The sequence below is a fragment of the Uloborus diversus genome, chromosome 8 (genome assembly GCF_026930045.1).
Source record: "Uloborus diversus isolate 005 chromosome 8, Udiv.v.3.1, whole genome shotgun sequence".
Lineage (NCBI taxonomy): Eukaryota > Metazoa > Arthropoda > Arachnida > Araneae > Uloboridae > Uloborus > Uloborus diversus.
In genome coordinates, this window is record NC_072738.1 from 122,235,145 (window position 1) to 122,262,500 (window position 27,356).

The following is a 27,356-nucleotide window of genomic DNA, read 5'->3' on the forward strand; positions in this document are numbered from 1 at the left end:
TTTATGAATATGGTGAGAAGATTTGTCTTGTAAATATGTCATTTGTACTACAGAACTATATTACCATCACTTTTCCTCTTTATTTGAAAATAAAAGAAGTTTGACTTAAATTGCTTTGCATGTTGGTGTTTTCAAAACGCAAGCATAAAATAAAAATTGGGTTGAGGTTTTTTGAATTAATGAAGAAAATTGTTTTTATTCCAAAAAAATGCAAGAGTTTGAAATGATCATTAGTAGGGTTAGAAGAAGTTAAATCCTAATGAGAGATAAATTTTTCATTACTTATGGAATCTCTATATATTTTTAAAAAGTAACGTCAACCTGAAATTTTTTCTATTGCTGCCCCATGTCCAGAAGACCCCATAGCATCTATAAACCTTGAAATGTAGTTTAAAATTACTTTGAAATCCATGGTTTTGCCCCTCAGATATATATATTTTTTTAATTTCCAATATGCCAAGGAGCCCCTTAGCACCTATAGCTGTGAAATTGGTACAATTTAGTTTGGACCCTAGAGAAGGGGTGCTCTTCAAAGCGTTTTTTTATTATGCTGTTTAGCTTATTTTCATTAATTATTTTTTTTCTTTGGGTAGGAGCTGAAATTTAACATTGTTCTAATCATACTGATCTCTTAACTTAATTATATTTTTTAGAGGGTGACTATATTTTCATTTTGTTGATTTGTAACATGAATTTTCATCTGATTTTTCCTAATACACTATTTAAATCTTTGCTAATCAAATAAGATTGAGAACCAATCTTCAAGTGTTTGTGAGCAGGACCCAAAGCCCCCTAGTCTTGGAATATATATATATATGAATAAACAATCAATATAATGCCGCACCTGTTATATGCGCCGCACTGGCAATTTTTTTGCTTTTTTTTTCTTGTATGCTCCGCTTCGCTTATTCCTGAAAATACGGTTTAGTTAAGAAAAGTAATTTCTCAACATATTTTTTTATACTAAAATGTACATGATGATGGAAACCTTATTTTTAAGCAAAGCATAAAACAAAATCACTTCTTATTTAAGCATTATAACCTATTTATAAATCTTAAAAATGTATTGCATAAAAAGAGAACTTATCTTTGTTTTAAAAGTAAGCTGGCTAAATAAATCCATCTACTGTGTGAAATGTATTATGTTTTTAAATGTCAACTAATTAATAACTACAATTTTTTGAAGATTAAAAAAAAATCCAACTTTTTTTAGTTTTTTTTAAAAACACGAACCCTGTTCACAGCCCATCAAAATAACTGTTCTCAATGACTTGAAAAAAAAAAAAAAGTAATGAAACATTTTCACTGCTCACACTTCAACAATTCTCCCTTCACCACATTTTGCAAGTGCAAGGAATTCCCAGAAAACTTGTTCCTTGTAAATTTTTCCATGGGCAAACTTGAAGGACTATATGGCTGCTGATATTTTGATATTGGAAGGAATGCTTTTTGTCTCCAGGATTTGTTGCTAAAAGTTACTATAGATCAAATTTGAAAATGACAGTTTCGGCAGAATCATGCTGAGGTAGAAGTAGTCCTATATATCCTATATTTTCAAAAAAATCATCAAAATTGTCCTGTATTTCCTATATTTTTAGCAATTGTCTTATATTTCCTATATTCCGATAGTTTTGTTGCATATATTTTTAGAAAATAACCTTAGAAAATCCTTTAGGTCACTTGATTCACATTTTCTGTCAAAGCTTGACAAAAAACAATTCAAGGCTGCTTTTTTGCGAGATAGTTAACCCCTAGAATGCAGTACTGAATTACCTTTAAAAATTATTGGTCCTTCTTGATCCCACCACCTGTTTTACAATCCTTTTCTAATAGATTTGCTGAGTTGAGTTCAAGTAGCCCCAGCGCTGGGTTACTTGAACCCAATTTTTAAAAATAGAAAAAAATGTAAAGGGTTAAAACTGTTGTTTGAAAAAGGCTTAAGGTGGGTAGCAGAACGTCTGAAAAATGGTAAAAACAAGGTCATCAGTGCACGTTATGGGTTTAATCAACAAATCAGTATAAAACTCGCAAAAAATAAGACATTTCGGGCCCAAGTAGCCCCACTTTACGGTATGTTATAATTTTTATTTTAGTTTTTTTTCCCCCATATGCAGTTTGATTAATTGAAATCGTTGATAATAATTAGTGCAATATAAACTATGTATTTTTTAATTTTTTTAAACAAAATTATTTATAAAACATGTTCTATATTTTTCGTATAAAATGTCCTATATGATACAAGTTAACCACCTCTATCCCTGAATTATGGAGCTTTTAAAGAAAATTAATTCAAGATAAACATAGAAAAAAGTGTTGAATATATGCTATAAATGGAGGAAAATTGAAAAGTTTCGATAGAGGGAAGTTAGTCTTAATGTTGGCAACAATTTTTTTCCGCCAATTTGGAAGATCCCGTTTTTAAAATGAAAACAATCTTGATTTTTGGTTTTCTCTCTTATGTAAACATACTGTCTTTAAATAATTCAAATTTCTATGTTGAAATTTTAAAATTTTCGGGATTGGCAAATTTGATCTTTCTTAATTTGTGGTGACATCTGTTTAGTAATGCTTTGACGTTATTTAGACAGTTTGAAATACCAAACTCATTTTGAGAAGACAACTTATTTCAACCATATTGATTTAAGAATGTAAAGTGGGAAAATAATTCAGGGTTTAGTTTACTACAGTGGCAGATTTCTAAATTGGCTACTATCTAGTTTAGCTTACGGCGGACAACTTCCGTAGACAGCAACTTTTTGAAATTCTAAATTCCTTCGGCATTCATTAGAAATGTAGTATCCGCTAATTTTTTCAATATTGCAAGAAATGTAGTATAGGCAGTATGTTTCAGCATAATGTACACAGCAAAGTGTTTCAACTTCTTTGCGGCGAATGCTTTTATTCAACGCATAACATTACACTTAAAATGATCAGTTCCAAATGAAATAAAAGTTACTGAAAACTGCTATCTAAAAGTAATAACTAATGTCAAAATAATTCATAACCAAAAGAAAAACAGTTCAATTTCTGCACCAGGGAAAGAAAAAAGAAACTAATGAAAGTCAATTCCGTCTTAAAATAAATGTCGAGTGCCAAACCATAGATAATGCCGCCATCTAGCAACCATGCTGTCATAGTTTTCGCCAAACCCCCACACCAGTCACATGAAACATGTTTGAAACAATTTTCTTCATCAACAAGAATGAGAAAGCTCGGTCTACTCTTATTATTAGTCTATGTTCTCTCCTTCAACAATGAAATGGTTACCTATCACGTGAATAAAGGCTTATTAGTATATTTAAAATTTTGTAAAAAAGGTTATAAATTCCAGTTTCGTATAACTTGGAAGTTCCAAACTAATTTCATCAGGCATAGAAAAAGCTGTTTTTAACATTCTTTCTTTCAGCATTTTTTTGGTTCTAAATTTTTTAAAAATAGAAATATAAGAAAAAAAAATTCTAGTCCAGCGTTATGGTTTTCTGAAGAGTCTCCAAGCTGCATGTGAAGATGTTAAAACAGCACTACTATGAGCCTCCAAAAGACAAGACGTTCTTTAAAAATGAGATGTACAAATCAGGGGTCTGTCCAGGATTTTTCACAATGTCCGTTTTTTGTGAAAAATCAAATAATTTTGTGAAAAATGAATTAATTTTGTGGAAAATCAAATAATTTTGCAAAAAAAAATTGTTAAAACGAAATTTTAAAATTTAGAGACGGCTCAAACTGCATCATTTAAAACTTATGTTTTCCTCTTCTATGTAGAGAATATCATTCTGGAGTGTTTTTCTAATATTTTGACGAGGGGGGGGGGCATCGCTCTCTCAAGTATCAATATTTATCTACCATTCTGCCTCTGTTAAACTATACTATAAATATTTCTGTACTGTATTTAAAATAATCGTAACAAAAAAATAAATAAAATTCAGACAAGGGTTCAGCATTTAACTTTTTGACCCAAGACACACTTAAAAAGCACAGAATTTCGGTTTAAAAACTTATAAATTCCGCGATTTTAACCAAAATAAAAAGATTTTAATTGTTTACCTCTTAACAAAGCGTACTAAAACCATCAAAAAATTCGAAAAATTGGATTCCCATAGCGGATGCAAAGAGATAGCAATTTTTGCGATCTCTTTGTAAAAGGCTTGTAAAGGAAATATTTTTGAAAAATTATTTTAAATTTGCATTTTAGAATCCTATGAAAAACATTTCATTAATATCTGTGGACACAGTTGAAGCAAAAAAAAAAAAAAAAAAATAGTAAACCATCTATTCAGCATTTTAATTTTTGACTCATAAATGAAAATTGAATTTTGCTTTAAAAACTTGAAATGAGAGTTCTAACACAAAATAAAGAGACTTTTCATTTATTTGCATCCTAATAAAGCGAAGTTAGCTAGAAAAAAGAACAAAATATGATTATCATATCGGATGTTAAAAGAGTTTATTTAAAGTTAATCATCCTTGTTAGCATCGAAAAAATCAAAACCATATAATTTTCTCCCAAAAATAACAGTTAAACATCGCACCCCACCGTTAAAAACGCAAAATATGGACAAGCTGGTAAAAGGATGAGAATATTTTCTAATCAAGTCATTATAAAGGTTCAACGACAGACGCTAAGTGGTGATAATTTTGAAGTTGGTAACCCTATCTGAAGCGATCATATTTTTTCCCCACCCTTACTATCCCTTTGGAGTTTTAAGTTTCATTTCGCAGAGATATATTATTCTTATTTATTAAATCATGAGCGGGGAGAAAAGTGCTTACCAACACCTTTTCAGAAAAGTTTACAACCAACACCGCTGTTAATTAGCTGTAATAAAAAAAAAATATTTTAAGACCAAACTTATTTTCAGCTGTTAATTTTCTTTCAAAAAAAAACAAAAAACAAAAAAAAAAACAAAAACAAGCATTATTTTTTTTTGGCAGGAGCAATTCTTTATCGCTTGCAGGAGCATGGCAAGAGAGTCCTTTTTTTTTTTTGCAAAATAATTAGATTTTGTATAAGTTGATCTCTCTAATTTGACTTCAAAAAAGGTTCCAAAAATTATCGGTTTATACACAGAAATATGCGTTATTTTTGCTTTCAGATTTGCTCTTTCAATAAACAATTTGTGAAAGATCCGATCTTGTTTATCAGAATTTTGTGAAGGGTCCGTTTTGGTTGATCGGATTTTTGTGTGTGGGGGGGGGGGGGGGAGGGGGGGGGGCTTTTTGTGAAGGGTCCGTTAACGGACCCAAATATCCTCTGGCTAGACCCCTGCAAATTGTCATCCACACTCGGCAAGAAGCTACAAGCAACGATGATAATTATATCACACAGAATATTTTGTTAAATGTTTTCAACAAAAGTATCATTTTCTTCCTCATCATAAACGAACAGAACTTTTTGGTTAACCAATATCTCTAGTACTTAAAGTTCTACAGAGAGGAGACCTAGCTAAGGACACTTTCAAGCAAGTCCCCTTTCGAACAAAAAGAATTATCAAGAAAAAAAGTAAATTTAAAATTTTTTTTATTAAAAGTTACTTTTAAATCGTTTTTGTTGACATGGGAAAGCGCAAAAAGGAATGAACAATCACTAAACGAAGAATTAAAAGCATAGCATATGCTGACACCCTGGCTGCAAAATACCTTTTTCTTCTTCTTTTTTTTCCCCCTTTTCTTTCCTTTTTTTTTTTTTTTAGATGTCATAAAAAACTCTTGAAACCTGTGAAGTATTATGATGCAAACTACAAATTCATACAACAATTTATTGGTTTTCTATGATTTTTTTAAATGTGTCAATGACTTTTCGATCACCCTGTATATTTATTTCTGTTGTTCCTATAAAACTGCTTCTAACTCTTGGGGGAATATTGCATCCCTTGAGACTGACTTGTTAAGGTCACTTTTTTTTCCATGGTCCCCCGTACCGCTGTACCGACTACTATTTTTTTTTATCTAGATGAGAAACCAAGCAATCCCTGGTCCAGCACCCAGGAGGTATAGTTTCACTTGGAGGACTTTGTGACTAGGAACATATTTTAACATCTCCTAGTCACCATTAATGAGGACGGTGGATCTTCGACCGGCTAGGATCCAACACGGGACCCTCCGGTCTCAAGTCTGGTGCCTTACCCAAACTTGAGACCGGCCCTACTTGTTAAGGTCATTGATGCATACACTAAATTAATAAAACCATAACAAACAGACAAAAAATCTTAAATAGTTTATTCTCTTGAATGAAGTTACAAAAAAATATTGACAGACATTCAAAAAGACTCAGACAGAAGACCACTTGATGTCTTTGAGCAGAGTGATATGTTTGTTAGCTGTGAAGGATTGTTATTTTCTATCTGTGATATTAACTTTTTCAATTAATTACTTTGCAAGAACTATGCATCTTCGTTTTGGTTTTTCAAAATTCAACTGAACATTTTTGAGCTATAATAATCATTAATTGTAGTTTCTATTTAGCCTAGTTTTCCATTTTTTCTACTAGTTTTAACTAGTAGTATGCATTGCAGAAAATGAATCCCATAGATTATTTTTTTAATTGGCAAGATAAATATATATAATATATATTCATGCAGACAATACAGGTATAGTATGCATTTTAATACCAAAATATATTTCTTCTATGTAAAGAAGGCACACATTTCACCTATTACTGTTTTGCGCGAATCTGTGCAAATTATTATTTTTTATTAATATATTTAACGTCTGTTTTGTATTTATAAGAGTCGATTTTACATTGAACATTTAAAATCTCGCTTCAGAGGCATCAAGCTATTATATCTGACCTACAAAATATTTTTCTATTCAACACTGCATCTTTGACTGGTGATCCAGATTTTGGACTTAAGGAAGAGGTTGGGGACAAAACAATATCTACATGTTCTTGGACATGCTTATTTTTTTGGAAGTACCTCTGAACACAAGGAATGTAAAATAACATAAGTCCACTCACTGCTATCATAGCACCAGACACGTAAAAGCCTGGGTCATAAGAGCCAGTATAGTCGTGAAGCCAACCTGGAATAGAATGAAAAATTTTCACTATTATTCATTTCAGCTTTTTGTTATGGTAAAAATTTTAGTATAATATAATATATTTTTTAAATTTTGAAATATATTTTAAAAGCTTTTCTTTTTTACTTCCTTTTACAGAAAAGGAAGTATTGTATTCGCGAAAAAACTTTTCACTCAAAAATCAGCCTTAATTTCCATTTTTCTCACCCCCGAATGAATGTTGAGGTTTTTTTTTCTCGACCCGACCACACGTGGATATATGCCTAGGAATGTACACCACACCCGAAATATCCATTTTGACGTCCCGCAGTTAATTACAACGAATTTATTGTGCGATGAGGTTTTATCAATTAAGTTATCGCACCGATGACTAATTTAATTAGTGCATTTTTAGTTGCAGAGTGTAACTGGAGTCCTTTTCAGAAAACAATACCTGTATTTGAAATTATGAATTTATTTCCTCCTTGGTCGTATGATACAGTGTTATCCTGGGCGAAGCTATTTACATATGAAATATGATATTGCAAAGTAAGTTCTCTCGAAGCATAGATAGATTTGTAAAACAGGCAAAACCATTATTTGTAAATTTTGCATTATGACAAATGAAGAATCATTTATGCAATCGAAGTTACAGTTATTTAAACTTAAGGTTTGCAGATAAAGTTTACAGTTATAAAATGCCTATTCGAGAGCATGACGGCTAGCAGCCGACTTGGCTGACTATGAAACTAAAATACGACGCCTTAACAGAGAGAGAGAGCAACTGAGCTACAGAAGCAACATATATAGTCAGCCAGAGCCGTTTGCATGTGAAATGCGCATTTCCCGATGTTAGAACGGCGGCCAATCAAATGGATAAGGAATTTCGTCATTTCATGACGTAAGCCACGCACGTGTCTAAGATCGGGAAAACGTTATATACATTGAAATTAGCATTTGTGACTTTGCAGGATAAAAGAAAATGGGGATTTAATTAATGCCAAATATATCAAAATAAACGTGAATTGTTGATAATATTATTTGGAATTCCCAACAGAATTTTCTCGTGACGTCCGTATGTACGTATATATGTGCGTATGTGTGTATGTATCTCGCATAACTCAAAAACAGTATGTCCTAAAAAGTTGAAATTTGGTACGTAGGCTCCTAGTGGGGTCTAGTTGTGCACCTTCCCTTTTGGTTGCATTCGGATGTTCCTACGGGTATCTTTTGCCCCTTTTTGAGCGGAAATTATTGTTAATTTCGATGCAAAATCAAGTTGTGTTATAATTTGTCGGACTCTTGGCGATATATCGCCAGTCTTTTAATCGCCAACTTGGCGACAAATTTGGCGATTTTTATATTTATTTTTTAATTTTTTTATTTTTTGAATTTGTTTTCAATTTGGCCACTGTTGGCGATATTTAGAGAGTGAACAATAGAATCACATTGAAATTGCCAATAATGGGGGAAATGACGTTAAATTGGAGTAAAAAGAAAACATGTGATGCACACATCAACTCGTTTTAATCATAATACTACTCCAGTTTTCTATTTAGATACAGTAGAGCCCCGATTTGACGTTTCTCGTGGGACTGACGAGAAAAAAAAGCAAATAAGCGGAAAACGTAAAACAAGGGTCAACCAAATTTTAGTTGATTACTATAAATTAATTTGAATAGAAAGATATATAGTAAAATATATCTCTTGACATATAAAAACATGTAAAATTAATTTCATACAGGATCTGACAAAGTGTAATGCTTTCAAAACTTAATGTGTTACATTTTCCCAGGCAGACTAATACGCAATGCAAAGCCTCTAGCGCATTAATTTTTTCCATGAATAATTAATTGGCGGAACAGAAACAGTGAATTGAGAAACATAATACGCGGGAAAAAATAACACGTAACATCATTGAAGAAGTTCATGACCAATGAGAAAAAGCTTTTAAAATGGGAAAACGTTAAATGCGGGAGACGTTCTACTGTTTTTATAATTATTATTCTGCAATAAAAATCAGATATTCAGGGTGAGTACAAATGGTGGTCGTGATTTTAAAAAAATCATATTTTCGGAACTACTGCACGTATTACAATAACTAATGCATCAATAAAAAGAGAAATATATCAAGTTTTTTTTTTTTTTTTTTTTCAGTTAGAAATGTTTGAGTTACAATGTGTGAACCTTAGGTTACTCGATGAACGTCTAATTTGTGTCTTTGCAAAGTCTCCTAATTCGTCGGGGAGGCTCCCGAATTTTGATGCATTCTCCCGAACCTTCCTACTGAAGTAAATATCTCCCGAATTTTCATCAAGACAACAAAAACCTCACAAAGGGATTTTTCAGTGATTGGAATTTCGAGAAAAATCCCTACAGTAAAACGACCACGATTGCGAAAACGAAACCTTTCCATGCAAGAGTGAAAATTTTCATATGTCATATCATTTTTTAAACATGTTTTCTTTTTACTTCCTTTTACGAAGTAAAGGAAGTATTGCATTCGCGAAAATATTTTCGCCCAAAAATCGGCCTTAATTTCCATTTCGTTCGCCCCCGAATGAATATTGAGGTGTTTTTTTTTTCAACCCGACCTGACACGTGGATGTATGCCTAAGAACGTATAGCCACCTAAAATATCCATTTTGACGATCCCCGAATTAATTACAAACGAGTTCTCTCGTCACGTCCATATGTACGTATGTATGTTTGTGTGTATGTGCGTAAGTATCTCGCACAACTCAAAAACGGTATGTCCCAGAAAGTTGAAATTTGGTACGTAGACTCCTAGTGGGGCCTAGTTGTGCACCTTTCCTTTTGGTTGCATTCGGATGTTTCAAAGGGGGTGTTTTACACCTTTTTGGTGGGAAAGCACTGTTAATTTCAATACAAACACAAGTGGTGTTATAATTTGGCAAACATTTGGCGATATAACGCCAAGCTTTTCACCGACAAGTTTTTTCGCCAACTTGGCGAGAAATTTGGCGTTTTTTTTTAAACATATGGTTTTATTTTTGTCACTATTGGTGACATTTAGAAAGTTAACTGTTGAATCACATTAAAATGTCCAATATTGGGAAAATTAATCGGTATAAAACGATTTTTTGCTTTTGTTCGTGACAAACTTGGGGGTTAAGTGTTTCTTTGCTTACTCCAAGATACTATTATCATTAAATTGGCGTAAAAGGGAGTAATGTGATGCACACATCAGCTCGTTTTTTTCTTTCTTTCTTTCTTTTTTTTTTTGAGCAATCACGATTGCTTATTGTTCTCACTTGACAGTCCTTGATGTTCCGGTTCCTTTTTCAGCTTGGACCAGGGCTGCAGCACCACCGTCCACCGGCGGCGGCGCGGCTGATCCTGAGCACTGTCCTCCGGAATCCACTTTTGCTGGGCGGTGGCGTCCATGTCCCACACACACGAACGCCTACACACACGCACACGAATGCCTACACACACACACACGAATGCCTACACACACACACACGAACGCCTACACACACACACGAACGCCTACACACACACACGAACGCCTACACACACACACACGCCTACACACACACACACACGAACGCCTACACACACACGAACGCCTACACACACACACACGAACGCCTACACACACACACACGAACGCCTACACACACACACACACGAACGCCTACACACACACACACACACGAACCCCTACACAGACACACACACGAACGCCTACACACACACACACACACGAACACTTACACACACACACACACGTACACAACACTCACTCACACACATGCATACATACACTTACGCACCCACACACATGCGCCTACACAAACACATACGCTCGTGATTGCGAAAAACATAATTTGAATTCAAGATGCCAAAAATTCAAATTAATTTGTTTATTTTTTTTCATTTTCCTCTTTTTGAAGATTTATATTCCAAAAATTGCGATGAAACGTTACCGATTTTTCTTTTAATTTCTTAAAATTTTACCTACTGCAAGAAAATGTTATTACTTATCACTTAAAAGAAAATATAAACTTAAGTCTTAAAAAAAATCAAACCTAAAAGCTGTAGATCCAACCCCCATCCCAACCTTAAAAAGTCTAAATAGTAATCTCAATTTCTGAATGTTGGTTCTTACCAAGGCTCAATTTAAGGCATCTTCACTTATATTTAGACAAAACTTTTGTTATTCGTACTTTTGATGCTAAATTCATTCCAAGTCTTCCTAGTTATACGCAAAGTCTCCCTATTTTTCATCTTTCAATGTTGGCAGCTATGTTACATTAAAACAGGTTTACTAACTTTTTTTTTCATTGCTTCTAACTTTAAATTTTATTCATTAATAAAAGAATTGGTCCCCCCCCCCCCATGTAACCCCCAAATACGTATCTGTAACTGTTTTTCAGCAAAGTTGCTTTAATTACTTCATTGTGTCATTTATTCTTTCCGCGTAAAGGCGAAAGTTTTACTTATTGATTGATGAATTTTGAAAGTAAAATCAATATAAATGGTATAAAATTTTAGGATATTTGCACTTACCCGTGATTGGTGGACCTATTAAACAAGCAACGCCTTCAAATAGCAACAGAAGACCAAAAGAATTTGTTAACTTATCAAGACCTAGAAGATCTACTAAAATCACTGAAGTTAAGCTTACATAAGCACCTGCAAAAGGAGAAAATATACTTTAATATTGATAAGTTTTTCCAAAGATTAAATTTCCGATTAAATAGTGTTTAAATCTTCCAAAAATATCTAAAAATATTTTCATTCGCAAGGTTGTTAATTGGATCTTTAGCAAAGGATCCACAAGTAGCCACTATTTTTCTAAGTAAAGCGCCAAAATTTTAATAAAGTATAATTTTTTTGTAAAAGATTGAATTTTTAAAGGCGGTTTACTTGTAAAATTAAGTATAAATAAATATTTTTTGGACAAAATAAAATTATTTTAGTAGTGAAAATACTTTAATAAAATACAATCAGTCAAGTCATTCCAAAAATTTAATTTTTTATTAATTTCAGGTTTAAAAATATTGGTGTTTCTGTTTAGTATTCATATAATATATTTTAGCTAACCATTTTCCACCTTATCATTTATTAAAGTTTTATTCTAATAAAATTAAGATTAAATGATTATTTTGTAAATTTGAGTAGGATGCATTGATATTCCATTTTTTCTGCTCTTTGATGAAGAAATTTCTTCCAAAAAAAAAAAAAAAAAAAAACGGTAAGCTCAAAGGTTTCTCCAAAGTGTAAAATGTTACCCACGGAAATTGAGGAATCTAATTGAAGTTTTTGTTCCAGCCCAATTCAAAAACAAACTTCGTCCAGAATTAAGCGAGCCTACTAGCCCAACATGGTTTTTTCTCCCCCCCCCCCAAGAAAAAAAGAAGTCAATTCCTACTTAGGTCAAGTTTGCCCCCTGTGTGGAAACCGTATTATTAACACGCTTTTATTAGCTGCACCTGTTTTTATGTATGTATGTATGTATGTATGTATGTATCTTGTAGCGGAATCTTGCAGCTCAAATTTCGCCCCACTTCCTGCGATCGGATTCTTTTGAAATTTGGCACGCGTCCTCAGACCCGATGACAATGCAATATTCTATAATCAAATTAATTAATTAACTCTTTTAATTGTTAGTTTCCTCCAATTTTAATCAATATTTTGGCATAAATCCAACAATGTGAAAAAGGAAAAATTAAAAAAAAATACATTAAAAAATGCTCGCAAAAATTATTTAAAAATATCTACAAAAAACCTTTAATTTTTCTGCCTCAGACAAAATTTGTTCCAATGTTCCAAGGTAATTAGAACGTGAAATATAATTGTTTTTAACTAATTTCATGCCAAAATTTAGGTGAGCCTTCAATTGGAAATTCATTGCTGATCAGACCATTGTTGAACAAAACTTTTATTGAAATGCATCTCAAATTTTCAAAGTAATATAAATATGATTTCCGCAAACATACATCTAACTAAAAAACAGAAAAATAAAATAATAGTTTAAAAAACTAAAAAAACAACGCTTTCGTAGCAAAATGAACTAAAAAGTGAAAAATAATTTTTGGATGATAGTAGTTGACCAATCACTTAATTTTAATGTGATACAAAAAAGCGTAGGGGGCTTCTTATCAGTTGTCTTGGATTTCTCCCATTTGTTGTCCATGCAAAAATGTAAATAGACAGCACCCCAAGCTTTTTTGTATTACATTAAAATTAAGTGATTGGTCAACTACTATCATCCAAAGATTATTTTTTACTTTTTAGTTCATTTTGCTACGAAAGCGTGTTTTTTAAGTTTTTTAAACTATTATTTTATTTATATTGCTTTTAAAAATTGGAGCTACATTTTAATAAAAGCATTGTTCAACAATGACTTTGTTTAACTATGAATTTCCAAGGCTCACCTACGTTTTAGCATGAAATTAGTTAAAAACAATTATAACTCATGCTCAAATTACCTTAAAATAAATGAAACAAATTTAGTCTGATGCAGAAAAATCAAGAGTTTCTATCGATATTTAATTCTGATTTTTGCGAGTATTTTTTCGCCCTCATAATAGAGGATTTTTGCAAAAATTTTGATTGAAATTGGAATAATGTAATAATTAATAGTTAATTAATTTGATTCATTTGATTGAATATTGCATTGTCATGGAGTCTGAGGTCACATGCGAAATTTCAAAAGAATCTGATAACAGGAAGTGGGTGAAAATTGAGTTGAAATACTCGAACAAGAAATATATATTGAGAGAGATGGTGGAATAATAGTAGGAATAACTATGTATATTAAAAAAGGTAACGTCAAAGAAATCGTGAAAGGATGTTTGTGGCAGGCATGCGTCCATGAGACCCTATACTGCCCGTGTGTAGATAAACGGCAGTATCTGCAGAAATTAGTTTTCGAGATATTTGAAGAAACGCGTTTTGGATTCAATACTAACAATAGAGAAATGTTGGAATTAGATGTCTTTTTCGCACCCCTTTTTCAGCGAAAACCAAATAAGCGAGCTGGTAAATTAAAGATAACGTACAATAGATGTCAAAAATGCAAAAAAATGAAAAATGAAAAATTTGCAGTTACTGCCCTTTACCTGCACACGGCAGTATAGCATCTACAACTTTGAAATTTTGTATAAAAATACTTCGAGCCCTGATTATTTGCCCTTGGGGTTTTTTTATTTTAAATTTCTAATTAATTGTTTTGTAATTAATTTTTTAAGCTAAAATTTACGTAAATTGCCTATTAAAGGAATGAAAGCTTTCTTACACCATTTAACATTCTATGTGTCGTTCGAAAGAGATTTTTTTTTCTGCACCAAATAAAGCTGATTCCAGTTTTCTCAATTAATTAGAACATTAGAATATAAGAGCTTCAATTTTTGCGAAAAGTCCTAGGCTCAACTCAATTTAAGCCCGGAGCTAAAAAGCAAAATATATAACTAGAGACCACGAATTTGAAAGCGTTTTTTGAGGCGTACAAAACTGCCGTTTTGCAAGACTCGGGAGCCCCTTAGCACCTATAGCTATACAAGTTGGTACAAGTTATAGTTTGGAACCCGGGTAAGGGGTGCTCTTTAAGCACTTCTTTTTTTCCTTCAATGTCTCGGTCATGCAAATTTCTATGAAGTTCTTTTTGTCTTCGGGTGGAAGCAGGATTGTGTTCTAATTATGAGCATATTACTATTACTTAAATTCAGTTTTCCTCGGGAGGGAGAGGGGGGATTTTCATCATTTCGAAACGGAACTCGTAACGCGTTTTTTTTATCCAATTCTTTATAATGGACGATTTAAACCGTTGCGAATCAAATAAGATTGCAAAGCTATCTTGGGGGTTAGTGTTTGGCAGAGATCAGAGGGCGGAGCGGCGGAGCCCCCTAGTTGGAAAAAAAAGTTAAAAATAAATGATAGGGAAGCTGCTGTACGTACGGACGGTTGTACCTACGGACGTTATTCGGGAAATTCCGGGTATCGTCGAGAGAGGTTCTAGTTGGAGTTCAACATGTGTGTCACAGCCGTCTCCAGTACCCCAGGAAGTTTCAACGCCGTCAAACGAACATTCAAGATTGTATCATATTTTTTCGGTTTTAATAGGATCTGAGTTTTAAAAAAAACATGAGCAATTTCTTTTTTTTCGTCCTCCATGGATTGTATTATTCATTTTTGTTGTAGGTATCATGATTCCCTATATTTTGAAGGTTTTGTTTCTGATTTTTAATGTTGTAAAACTGTGGTCTTGTCGATGTGACTGGCTTGTAAAACCAAAATGGCGTACCTTTTTGTACCCAAGGATATATAACCATATGTACCCACGGACGGCAATTTTTAGTCTTCTTGGGTCACACCTGAGTCTTCTTACAATGTGAATTACCTCAAAATGGTGCCTTGTCATCAACGTCCAAAATTTGCTTTCAACAATGATGATGAATTTGATGCAGGGCTTGAAGATATAGTGTTGAAGTAACCTCCATCTGTTTTAGGATCTACAGACCGTCAATCCCACCTGTTTTCATTTGAAGTCAACTTTTCTAGATTTTAGTTGGTTTAATCTAAACTGAGTTTTTTGTATTGGGTTAATTTTGGTTAAAGGTTTCAATTTGCATAAAAATTGAAGTTATTATGTGGGTACATAGAGAGTAGAGGTGCGACATCGATGGCGAAACATCGATGTTTCATAACATCGATGGTCGAAACTAAAACATCGATGGTATTGATACATCGACCAAAAAACATCGTTGTTTTGAAACATCGAACTTTTTATCAATATATAACATACATTTTTGAATGTACTACAGTGCAGACTTACATTAATGATAGTCTCTAACAAATGTTTCTTAGTGGATCAGTGAATTTTTTTTTTGGCATTGCGTCAATTTATTAAATTATAGCTACTATTTCAAAAATTTCTTAGTAAAGTCAATATTAAATTATATTGTATTCTCTAACCAACCAATTACATACAACACCACATTTCGCAAGGCAACAAAAAAAGGGGGGGGGGAAAAACAAATCAGACCAGAGGAAACTTTCGTGTCGACGTTTATGGTTATAATACATTGAAAAAGAAAATCCATGTTTATTTGGAATGCATTCATTTTATACACCGTTGAAGCTTAAATGATTTTGGGAAATTCCAGATAATCTAAGCAGCGGCAGCAGCGAATTTATTTTCTTTGAATTTTGATATGTTATTTTCCAAGCAATGAGGATTCCGTATATGTCTGTGAGCCAACCTTGGAGAAACAATTTGAGGAGCACTGTGGTGATTTTAAGAAGAATTTTGAAATTTTGCGGAGCAGCTTGGTATTTTGCATAAAATTCAATTAAAAAAAACTAAAACCACTTGTCTTAAAAACTGCTTTAAACACTATGTCATGCTTAAAACGGGAAATGCGGAGCAAAATAACTTTTTTTGTGGAACTCAGGGGTTCCGCAATTTTTGCGGAGCAGTTGGCATCCCTGTTTAAGCTTATTTTACATAGTAGCTAACAGGAGCTCAGATCCTACACTTTTCAAATTTAGATGATGTCGATGTTTCCGAGAGATCAATGTTTTTGGGTCAATTTACAGATACCATCGTCATTTTTTTTCTCCTTCTTATTTTAAAGATCGATATTTTGAAACATTGATGTTTTTCAATCGATGTCGCATCTCTGAGAAATTTTATTATAATTTTCAATTAAAAATACAAAAACATTAACATCGAAAAAACATTGAACCCAAAACATCGACGTTCCAAAAACAGCGATGTTTCCAAAACATCGACATCGATGTCGCACCCCTAATAGAGAGCCATACTATCATGAATCTAGTTATTTTTTTGTTTAAAAACATATTAATTATTCATAACATCATTAACTCTCTTAAGAGTAATAACTTTTTAAAGGAGTTTACTCGTGTTAAAAATTAAGGAAAACTAAAAAAAGGGAAAAAATCTTGGATTAATTTTCAAAGTTTAATTTTTGTTGGATATTTTATTTAATGTTATATGCAATGGGTGTTTGAAGTATTTCAATATAAAATGGTTTATGAAAATGTATTGAGTATAATTGAGTTCCTCAGACCTATTTATATATATATTTTTTTTATCTGTCCATTGGTACAAAGGCACCTATCCGCGGGGTGAATGGGGTGTTGTACCCACGGACAAAAAAGATGATTTAAAAAAATGAAGTTGAAAGCTTTGAGATTTTTACCTGACAAAAATTGCCAAATTAGATGATAAGTTGTAGATTCTGCCGGAAATTTTTTCCTATCGATTATCAATTCCCAGAGACCAGCAAAAATTGAAAAGTAAATTTTGCCTGTGGGTACAGCAGCTTCCCCTATGTTTTATTTTAGTCTCGATTTTGGCATAAACTGTCTTATTCTATGGAATTCTATGAAATGCTTTCGTTGAAAATTGGTTCAAACCGTTCATATTGCTTAAATGTTCATGTCGTATTCAAATGTGAAGAACTCCAGTCACCTGCCTAAAGGACTGCAGTTAGAAAATGAAACTGATTGTTTACCGCATAGAAACAATTCCTTTCTCTCTCTCTCTCGTGTCTTCCTCGAAAATCTCGTAAACTTTTGGGAAATCCATTCCTTCAAGAAATGATCTTACGTTTGAACAGATACTTTCCTTTTGGAACATTATACTATTAGGAATAGGAATGTACTATTGCCAATTTATCTTTCAAAAGTTAAACCCCCCCCCCTGTTTTTTTTTGAAAATCATTCACTGTATTCAATATTCAAAAAGCAAAAAGCATACTTACCCGCTGTAGCACCGAAGACAGCTGCATAAAGAGCCATCGTGGAATAGTCTTTGCAAAGCGCGCTGAACGCTGTGGCTATACCACAAAATGTGAGGCTCGCATTATAGAGCCAAAGTCTGTTGACACAACTATGATCTGACAGGTATCCCAAGATGACTCGGGCCACCGTGTTGGCTATACCGATCACGGACAGTAAGTAGCTGGCCGTTTTCTCGTCTGCAATGTCCAAGCCAACGGCTCTGTCTTTGGTGTAAACGAAAGGAACATTAAATCCGATATTGGTGAAAAAATTCGAAAACCCGAACATGAGGAACACGACGTCTGTCATGAGTCTGAAGTTCATCATTTCAGTGAATGCCTCCCTCATGACAGTCGGGCACAGGAAGTTGGTGAATTTGGCCATGGTAGACTTCTTGACTGGTTCTTTCTTCTCATCGTCCTCTACCTGCACATCGTACAGGTAGAGGTTAGACACACACACTGGAAGATTTCGAACACTGCCGCTGTAGAAGATGTCTTTTCGCGCCATTGGGCCATTTCGCAGGCGAACGGAGGATCTTCTGGATGATGTCGTCCCGCAACTGAGCGTCATGGACGTTGCATTGCGAATCTGTTGAACAGAAGAAAAATGATGGGGATTTTGATCGATTCCCAAGAGCGAAGAATGCTTCTGGAGGTTCTCAATCTTGAGAGGTGCAATGCATATGTCGCCATTGCTGTTTAAAGTTCCTAAAAGAAATGAAAACATGAATGAACATGTCATACCAGATATAGAAGTCATACTCCGGCAGTGTGTGAGAACTTTGGGATCCCAGACAGTGGCGTATGCAAGGGGGGGGGGGGTCATGACCCCCCTCCCCCCAAACCGCATACAAACAGTATCCGTCCATATGTTCAAATACTTTATGATTAAAATGCAACGATTTCAGTAGTCCTTTCAACTCACTAATTATTTTTGAAAGTAATATATTTAAAATACAATTTCTTTTCATTGCTTATGAAATTAATTATGTTTTATGCTCCATTATGTGCCTTATGCCTGGAAGTTGTGCTTTTTATTGACACACAAGCAGTTTCAGAAATCTTTCGTACCCAAAACCGTAGGTTCGTTCATAGGGGTCATTCTTCAGCATGACCGCCCCTAAAATGGTAGTCTTTATCCTCCCATGATCCCAGAAAGGGCATTTGTTTTTAATGGTTTATGCGGTGAAGTTTCAAACCCATTAGCGCCCAAGCCGATTAGTGTGAGAAAATTTGAAATTTAAGTTTAAAAAATTGAAACCCTTCTTCACAATGAGCGGCTTTTAGTTTATTTTGAGAGGGACCAGGGCCTCTTCGACTCCCCCCTTAAATACACTCATATTCAAACCAGATTTCAAGCATTTAAAAGAACTAACGGTTAAAAGGAAAAATCAACGTTAGCAACGAAAATTCTCAATAGAATGCTAAAAATAACTATTTTACAGCTATAATTGATGGAGCCCCTTCATCAGTGCAAAAAATGCTTAACATAAAAGAGAGAGTAAAGAAATTTAAAAAATGTCAGTGTGGTAAATTGGTTTCTTCAGCGAAACTTTGACTCCTATGTTAATGGTCTAGTTGCTGAGATATAAGCAAAGGAATGGTTCACAGCGTACAAGTTACTTGTGATAAAGATCCTAGTATGTCTCTTTACTTAGCCTCGTTATCGATTATTGGCATAGATGAGGATAAAAACCCTAAGAAAACAACGTCAGTAAATAAATTTCATTCTTGCTTCACAGAAGCCTTGATTCAAAATTTTCATTGTGATTACTATTAGCATTACATTTGCAAGGCAACAAAATTTGTAACAATGGCGTTTATATTTAAACATTTAATAGGGAAATTACATGAAAGTTGCTATTTTCCATCCTATTCGAAATAATAATTTTATTTCAGAATTTTAATTTTTCAGCGTTAAGTTGTACCTTAAGATTAAGCAAATCATTTAGTGAAATCCAGAAGTCTCTAGGTGATCTAGTTGCTGAAATATAAGCAAAAGCAGGCCTCAGATTACTCTGTGACAATCAGGCGAAGTATATTAATAGTGCTTAACAAAAAAAATTTTGAAAAAAAAAAAAAAAGAACCTATTTCAAATTGTTCTGAAAAGGGAAAAATAATTTTATTCTTTAAACACCATCGATAATACTTTTAAACATAATTTTTGAAGTTGGCGCAAAAACGGAAAGTAATTATCCAGTGCAACCATGCTTCGTTCTTTTTTTTACTTCCTTTTACAAAAAAGGAAGTATTGTATTCGCGAAAAAATTTTCACTCAAAAATCGGCCTTAATTTCCATTTTTCTCACCCCCGAATGAATGTTGAGTTCTTTTTGCGACCCGACCGCACGTGGATATATGCCTAGGAACGTACAGACACCCGAAACATCCATTTTGACGACCCCCGAGTTAATTACAGCGAATTTTCTCGTGACGTCTGTATGTACGTATGTGTGTATGTGTGTATTTATCTCGCATAACTCAAAAACGGTATGTCCTAGAAAGTTGAAATTTGGTATGTAGGCTCCTAGTGGGACCTAGTTGTGCACCTTCAATTTTGGTTTCATTCGGATGTTTCTAAGGGTGTCTTTTGCCCCTTTTTGAGGGGAAATCACTGTTAATTTCGATGTAAACTCAAGTGGTGTTATAATTTGTCGAACACTTGGCGATATATCGCCAGTCTTTAGGTCGCCAAGTTTTTTCGCCAATTTGGCGAAAAAATTTGGCGATTTTTTAAATTTTAAATTTGATTTTAATTTGGCCACTGTTGGTGATATTTAGAGAGTAAACAATTGAATCACATTAAAATTGCCAATGATGGGGAAATGACATTAAATTGGAGTAAAAGGAAGTCATGTGATGCACACATCAGCTCGTTTTTTCAGAAAAATCATCCTAAAGTTAGGAACAAAACATTTATATCGTTACTCAAATATGCTGTCATCAATGCAGTGGCGTATATATGTTTCTATTTTGGAGGGGCCCAAAACCAAGATCAGTCCCCCCCCCCTTTTTTCGGTTTTCCATTTTTCTTAGGGGGAGGGGAGCAACAGTGCCTTGATCTTCTCCTTTTTTTTTTTTTTTTTTTTTGAGGTGGGGGCAAGGACTTTATACTGTCACCCAGTGTCGCAACCAAAAAAAAAAAAAAAAAAGACTCTCGCTTCTAACGAGGGAGGGAAGGGGGTTCCGGGTTTTCTCCCCCGGAAATTTTTTGAAATTGTAGTTCTAGGAACACAGTTTTAGACAGTCTCCGGTGATGCTACGAGGAGGAAAAATTGTGGATTATGATTGTGGACCATATTTGGAAACGTTAGCGATTTTGGTAACGTTAGCGTGATTACCCGATGAATAGTCAGCAACTTTTGAATTTTTTTGTTTTAAAACTTCTTTTCAAAAGCAATTTAGATTTTCCCCCCATTATTAAGCAAATTTTGGAAAGGAAGAGAGAATCCTCCCCTGAAAGGTAAAACTCAATTTCAGGTTATCTTTGGAGACATTTACAAGTTAGGAGCGGATAGAGATCTTCCTCCGAAAGTTTTCAAAATTGAAATCTTTTAAACTACTACCTATTGTAACTCACTAGGTTTGGTTTTAAAGATTAATTTCGTGCTAGTTGATTATTGTTTAGCTCCGGATTCGGTGGGTTTTCAGTAGGTTAGGTACTGGCTTATAGGAGGCACTGGACTTCAAAAGGTGATTAAAAATTAAGAGATCGTATATAGTTAGTTAGGTATTAAAACAATTTGTGGTATAGTATTTAAATTCAGTGTTTATTTTATAATTTGGTGTTTAGTTGATTTTTGTACTGGAATTGAAAAATAAATTTGATTTATAGGTTTGAATAGGAAATCGTATGTAAATGTGACCAATTATTTTTTTTCCTTAGTTCCTGGGTGTTTTTAGGGCGGTTGGTTTTTTTTTAATTAAAAAATAATTGGTCGTTACGTTAGTGAAAGGATATTGGTTCGGGGACCTTCCACCAGAAAATGTTTTGAAATTGATGGTCGAAAAGTGCCTAAACAAATGCGTTTTTAGAACATCAATTTCCATTATTACTCAAATCGAACAACTGAAACTTATTTAAAATTTCTTGCAGGGGACAAGAGTTAAGGAGAGAAACATTTGAAAACTTTTCTTTTCAGACTGACTAGGGGAAAAAGGGGGGGGGAGTGAAAGAAAGAGACGGGAACTTAATTTGCTAAGCAACAACCTGCATCTGTCAAATATTTTTAATTTAAAGATTTCTTTTTGAAAGAATCGAGTTTTTTTCCCAAACATTCAAGAGTGCCTATATAGGGGGGGGGGGGGCTCGACCCCCCTTTCTCTTAGAAATGAGAACTTTATTGCTTTTAGTACTTTTTTCTTTGCAAAAATGTAAAAACATTTCTTCTCCAGTCATTAATGAATAAGTTATTAAAAATGTCAAATTTTATGACTCTAATCTGTCCTGAAATCTGCTTCCATGGGGAAAATATCCTGCTAAACCATGGTTAAAATATCTGAGCCCCCCCCCCTACAATTTTGCATATGGGCGCTCATGCCAACATTATTTGCTTTTATTTTTGTTAAAATAACTTCGCTTTCCCAAGACGCGTTCTTTTCTTGAGTAAGGGGTACTGAACCCTTTACCCCTTCTGAACTCCACACCATTGCCTAGTGCCTTCTAATGTAGGATTCCCAAACTTTATCGCGGCACCTTTTGAAAAATTTGAATTTTCTCACGGCATCTAGTCTAGTTTTGTGTACATATTATTACTATGGACACTTCGCGGCACTCCTCACTTCTTCCTGCGGCACCCAGTTCGGAAATCCCTAATCTAACGTATTATAAGTATTATTAGCACTATCATTTTTATTTCATTCATTTATTTATTTATTATTATTTTATTTTTAATTATTATTATTATTATTATTATTATTATTATTTTTGTAGCCTAAAGTTTGTAAATTATCAGCGAGCAAACTGAAATAAAATAATAACTACTTTTAGTTAAATTTTTTTTCCAGATTTTGGAGGGGGCCCGGGCCCCCTCAGCCCCGCCCTTATATACGCCCCTTGCATCAATGCATAATGTATGTGGTAGTGAAGAAACTGGGCCTGGTTTTTGCACCAACTTCAAAAATTATGTTTAAAATTATTATCGATGGTGTTTTAAAGAATAAAATTATTTTTCCCCTTTTTAGAGCAATTTGAAGTCGGTTCTTTTTTTCTTTTCAAAATTTTTTAATTTCATTCTTTTTAGCGTAAATGTATTTCAGAAATAGCAAAAAGTTACCATCACGAAACTTCACCTTATTTTTTTCATAAAAATGCTCCATACTAAAAAAAAAAAAAACTATAAACACGCATGAAACTTTAAGCGATTGATACTAGAAATTTATCTTTGTTCATCTCTGGAATTAATGCTTGCTTCAGAGAAGCCTTCATTCAAAATTATCATTACAATTACTATTAATGTTACTGTTGTATGGCACCAAACTTTTATATCAATGGATTTTATATTTAATCATTTAATAGGGAAATTGCGTGGAATTTACTGTTTCTTGCCAGTAACTTATTTTCTAATGAACAAATATGGTCAAACAAAGTAATGGGACCTAAATTGAGCCATCTCCTATCCATTGAAAAAAGAATCATCAAAATCGGTTCACTAGATGAGACACTGTAAGTGGAAAAAAAAAACATACATACCTTATGAACTGATAACCGCCTTCTTTTTGAAGTTGGTTAAAAAGCAGAAAAATTTTGAAATAGTTAAGGAAGAAGGTTAAAATGTAAACAAAGTTTTTCTTTTTTTAAATTAATTGAGAATTCCCGGTAATTTAAAAAATTTCCTTCCTCAAAACCCCTGTTGGCAAAATTTTGAAGGAGGCAGAGGAGGAGATGTACAGTAGTCATAGGTAGAGTAAAACCAAAGAAGAAGTGTCTATGTCTTAATAGTCTCCGTCAGAATCAAGAGAAAAATCCCCGAAGACCTACTATTTTCTTCAGGTGACGGGTTTCCACATTCCCCTTGGCCCCAATTCATTGGCAATCCTAGACTACTATCTACAGTTGGAAGAAAAATAACTTGACAGCGTTGTGAAGGCTACGCAGACTGGGCCTAATTATCAAACTGGCCAATTAGGCCGTGGCCTAGGACCCAGTTTTAAAGGCCCCTAAATGGCTAAATTTCTTTTAGCTAATGGAAAATTGTAAGACTTGACCCTAAGGCCTCTGGATGTCTTAATCAGCCCCTGTGCACAGATTCTAATCCCAACATTACAATGTTGTCAGGTTTAATTTTGCCTCAATTTATAAATGTGTCAACAACAAATGTACAGAACATTTCTCACCGAAAAAAGGGATAAGTAACATTTTAAGTCCAATGAAATTTGAATGTCACACGACAGTCCTACAAAAACTTGCTTCATGCTGGCGACTGCCGATTGGAAAATAACCTGTCTAACAGCGCGTTTGCTACGAAAATGCCATTGCATTTTCTTCATTGCAATGATTTAAAGACGGGGAAGGAATTTTCGATATTACCCGTTTACATCGCAACTGGCAGTTGCACAATACCACTTCTACCTCTGATAATCCGTTGTTGGTGACTCTTTTCTTACTGCGTTTTTTGAAACACCTGCAATGAGCTGAATCAGTGTAAACGGACTCTAAGATTAAAACAAGCATTACACTTATACATCACATCACACTCCAGGATCCCCGTACCTACCAGTATTTGTGGTTTAACCGGTTTTATGAGGCTCTGAAGACTGCTTTCTTTTTTTAATCCAGACCAGAAGCCGAGTAATCCCTGGTCCAGCACCCACAGAGGTATTGTATCACTTGGAGGACTTTGTGATCACAATTTACTAAACGTACCTCAGTCACCATTGACGAACACAGCGGATCTTCGAAACATCTGGTATCGAACCCGGGGTTACGAGTTCGTCGCCTCTCCGATCACGCCATCACGGCCCAACCTGCAATAATTCGTTGTTTTCCCTGATGGTGATGCTTTTCTTACAGCATTTCTTAAATAATTGCAATGAGCTGAATTTTCAGCAAGTGTAAACGGGCTCTAAGATTAAAACAAGCATTATACTTATACAACACTAGTGGTACCCGCACGGCTTTGCCTGTAGTAGAAAATTAAGAGGTCATTTGGTTCGCTTGTATATTTACAAATACTGGATGATGAATTTCTCGCCAATTTGTTATGGTCATTTGCTCGCCCATGTTACGGTTCCACGTTATGATAATTCGGTAATTTACTCGCCCACGTTACGATAATTTGTTCGGGAAAATGTTCTTAAAATTGGAATCGAAAAAGAACAAAATCGAATTTTCGAAAAATCGCTTCGAGGTCCCCATGCTAGAAAATAATTCTGTACCAAATTTCGTTAAAATCGGCCGAACGGTTTAGGCGCTATGATCGTCACAGAAATCCAGACAAACTTTGAGCTTTATTATTAGTAAAGATTCACCTGGGATTGAGTCAGAAGATGGCGGCAACACTTACCGTTCGGCAAGGAACACTTGCGGGCGTCCCCGTTGCAGGGGCTCTGCGCCGACGAGAAGGAGCACCTCTTGAGCCTCTTGAGCACGGGCTTCTTCTGGAGGGGCCTGAAGAGGGCCCCGAAGACGCAGCAGTTGAGCACGAATCCCGCGGTGACGAGCATGGCGCCCTGCCAGCCGAGATCGCCCACCATCCACTGGATGACGGGCGCCAGCAGGAAGGTCCCTATGCCCGACCCGCACACCGCGATGCCCGTCGCGAAGGCCCGTCGGCGCTCGAAGTAGCACGTCACGCACACGATGGCCGGCAAGTACATCAGCCCGAATCCGCAGCCTGGAAGGGAAAAAAATTGAGCTGCTTGCAGATAGGGGTGCCCACAAGGGGGATTTTTTAAACTATTTATTTATTTAAATTTATTTACTGACAATTTAAATTACTTTTATTTTATTTTATTTGATTCTGTTTATATTTCATTTCATTTATTTATTTAGTTTATGTGTGTGTGTATGTCATTGGCGTAGAACAGAACTTTACTAATAAAATAATAATAATAATGAAATTAATAATAATAATTAAAAATAAATAAATAAACATAAATTGAATAAAAAATATTTTAAAAAATAAATAAAATAAAAAAAGAGCTAAAAAATAGAAAAAGGGAACAGGGTTGAGAAAAATTTGGGGGGGGGGGGGGGCGATTTGCGCCATCGAACTCGAACTTGGGGGAGGGGGGATGGGCACCCCTGGTTGTAGATGAAAAGTACTTTAAGATTATGTTTTTCTAGATTGTTGAACACAGTACCTATACATTAGGGCGGTTCAAAAATACATGTAAGACAAAAAAAGTTTCTCCTGGATAACAGGACACCCTTAATATTTTTAGATTTGTGGATAGTAATATACTGGAATAATTTTAGCTTCCAATTTCAACTGAAAGAGAGTGCTCAACACCCCCTCCCCTAAGCTTCATAAGTGTGGGGAGGGGAGTAAAAAAATACATGAAACTGAAAAAACAATGCTACATATTATAATTTACACACATGCATATACATTGCAATAAAATAATTATTTACGACAAAAAATAGCTGGGGAAATTAAATGTTTCTAAATTTGTGTCATTTTCTATGCTACGGTTAATGTTAAATGAAGGGGTCATTGAGCACCCTCTTAAAAATTGAGTAAGAAGCTAAAACTTTTACATCATAATACTATTAGTAAGTCTAAAAAAATAGGGGGTGTCCTGGACTCTAGCTCAAAAAAAGGTTTTTTGAATCACCCTACTATACATCCGACACTTGCACTATTTCCCCCATAATATTATTCAAAATTAATTACATTAGAATAACTAGACTAGGAATTAGATACTACAATTATATTCTTATTTCCCTTCTATTACGAGAACTTTTGAGTTACAGATGTAAACAAATGTGACTGTTATTAGTTGAAGAACAAGATTTTAAAGTGAAATGCTTAGTTTCCATTGAAACTCTTAATGGTTTTCATTTTCTCAAGAAAATGAAATTAACAAATAATGTAAACTACGCAAAGGTACCTTATTACATGTTACTGAAATGGAAAAAAAAACATATTTTCTAGGGCTCGACCGATGGCATTTTTTGGCCGATGGGCCGATGCCGATTGTTGGCCGATTGTTCAAAGATGGCCGATGGCCGATGGCCGATTGTTTTCTCCAAATGGCCGATTGCCGATGGCCGATGGCCGATGCCGTTGGCCGATGGCAAAAAAAAAAAAAAAAAAAAATCTAACGGAAATAAATTGCTAAGATTGCTAGGAATTTAAAAGATCATTTATTCATTTCACTTTACTTCCTTTCTACAAATAGGGAATAGTAATAACAAAAAAATCAGATTTCCACCGAAATTTCTATTTTACGACCACCCAATTTAAACTTCACAAGTTTTTTCGGCACATCTGTACATGCATATGTACCTAAGAACACATAGATGACCGAAATATCCATTTTGAACACCTCCTCAGTTAATTATCGCAAGTTCTCTTGTGATGTCTTCATGCGCGTACACTTGCGTCACTCAAAAACGTTATGAAATAGTAAGTT

At 34.3% G+C, this 27,356-nt stretch overlaps 1 protein-coding gene across 2 annotated transcripts in view; it reads right to left on the reverse strand.

Moving 5' to 3' along the window:
- Positions 1–6,199: 6,199 nt before the first annotated feature.
- Positions 6,200–27,356, reverse strand: part of LOC129227524 (monocarboxylate transporter 12-B-like) — a 78,034-nt gene continuing 56,877 nt past the window's right edge. For both annotated transcript variants that reach the window (XM_054862100.1, XM_054862099.1), the window contains exons 4-7: positions 25,283–25,612; positions 17,757–18,485; positions 11,533–11,658; positions 6,200–7,020 (exon numbers count right to left, since the gene is read on the reverse strand). In XM_054862100.1, coding sequence (XP_054718075.1) covers positions 6,770–7,020; positions 11,533–11,658; positions 17,757–18,485; positions 25,283–25,612 — 1,436 coding nt within the window. In that variant the 3' untranslated portion in view covers positions 6,200–6,769. The remainder of the gene's footprint in view (positions 7,021–11,532; positions 11,659–17,756; positions 18,486–25,282; positions 25,613–27,356) is intronic.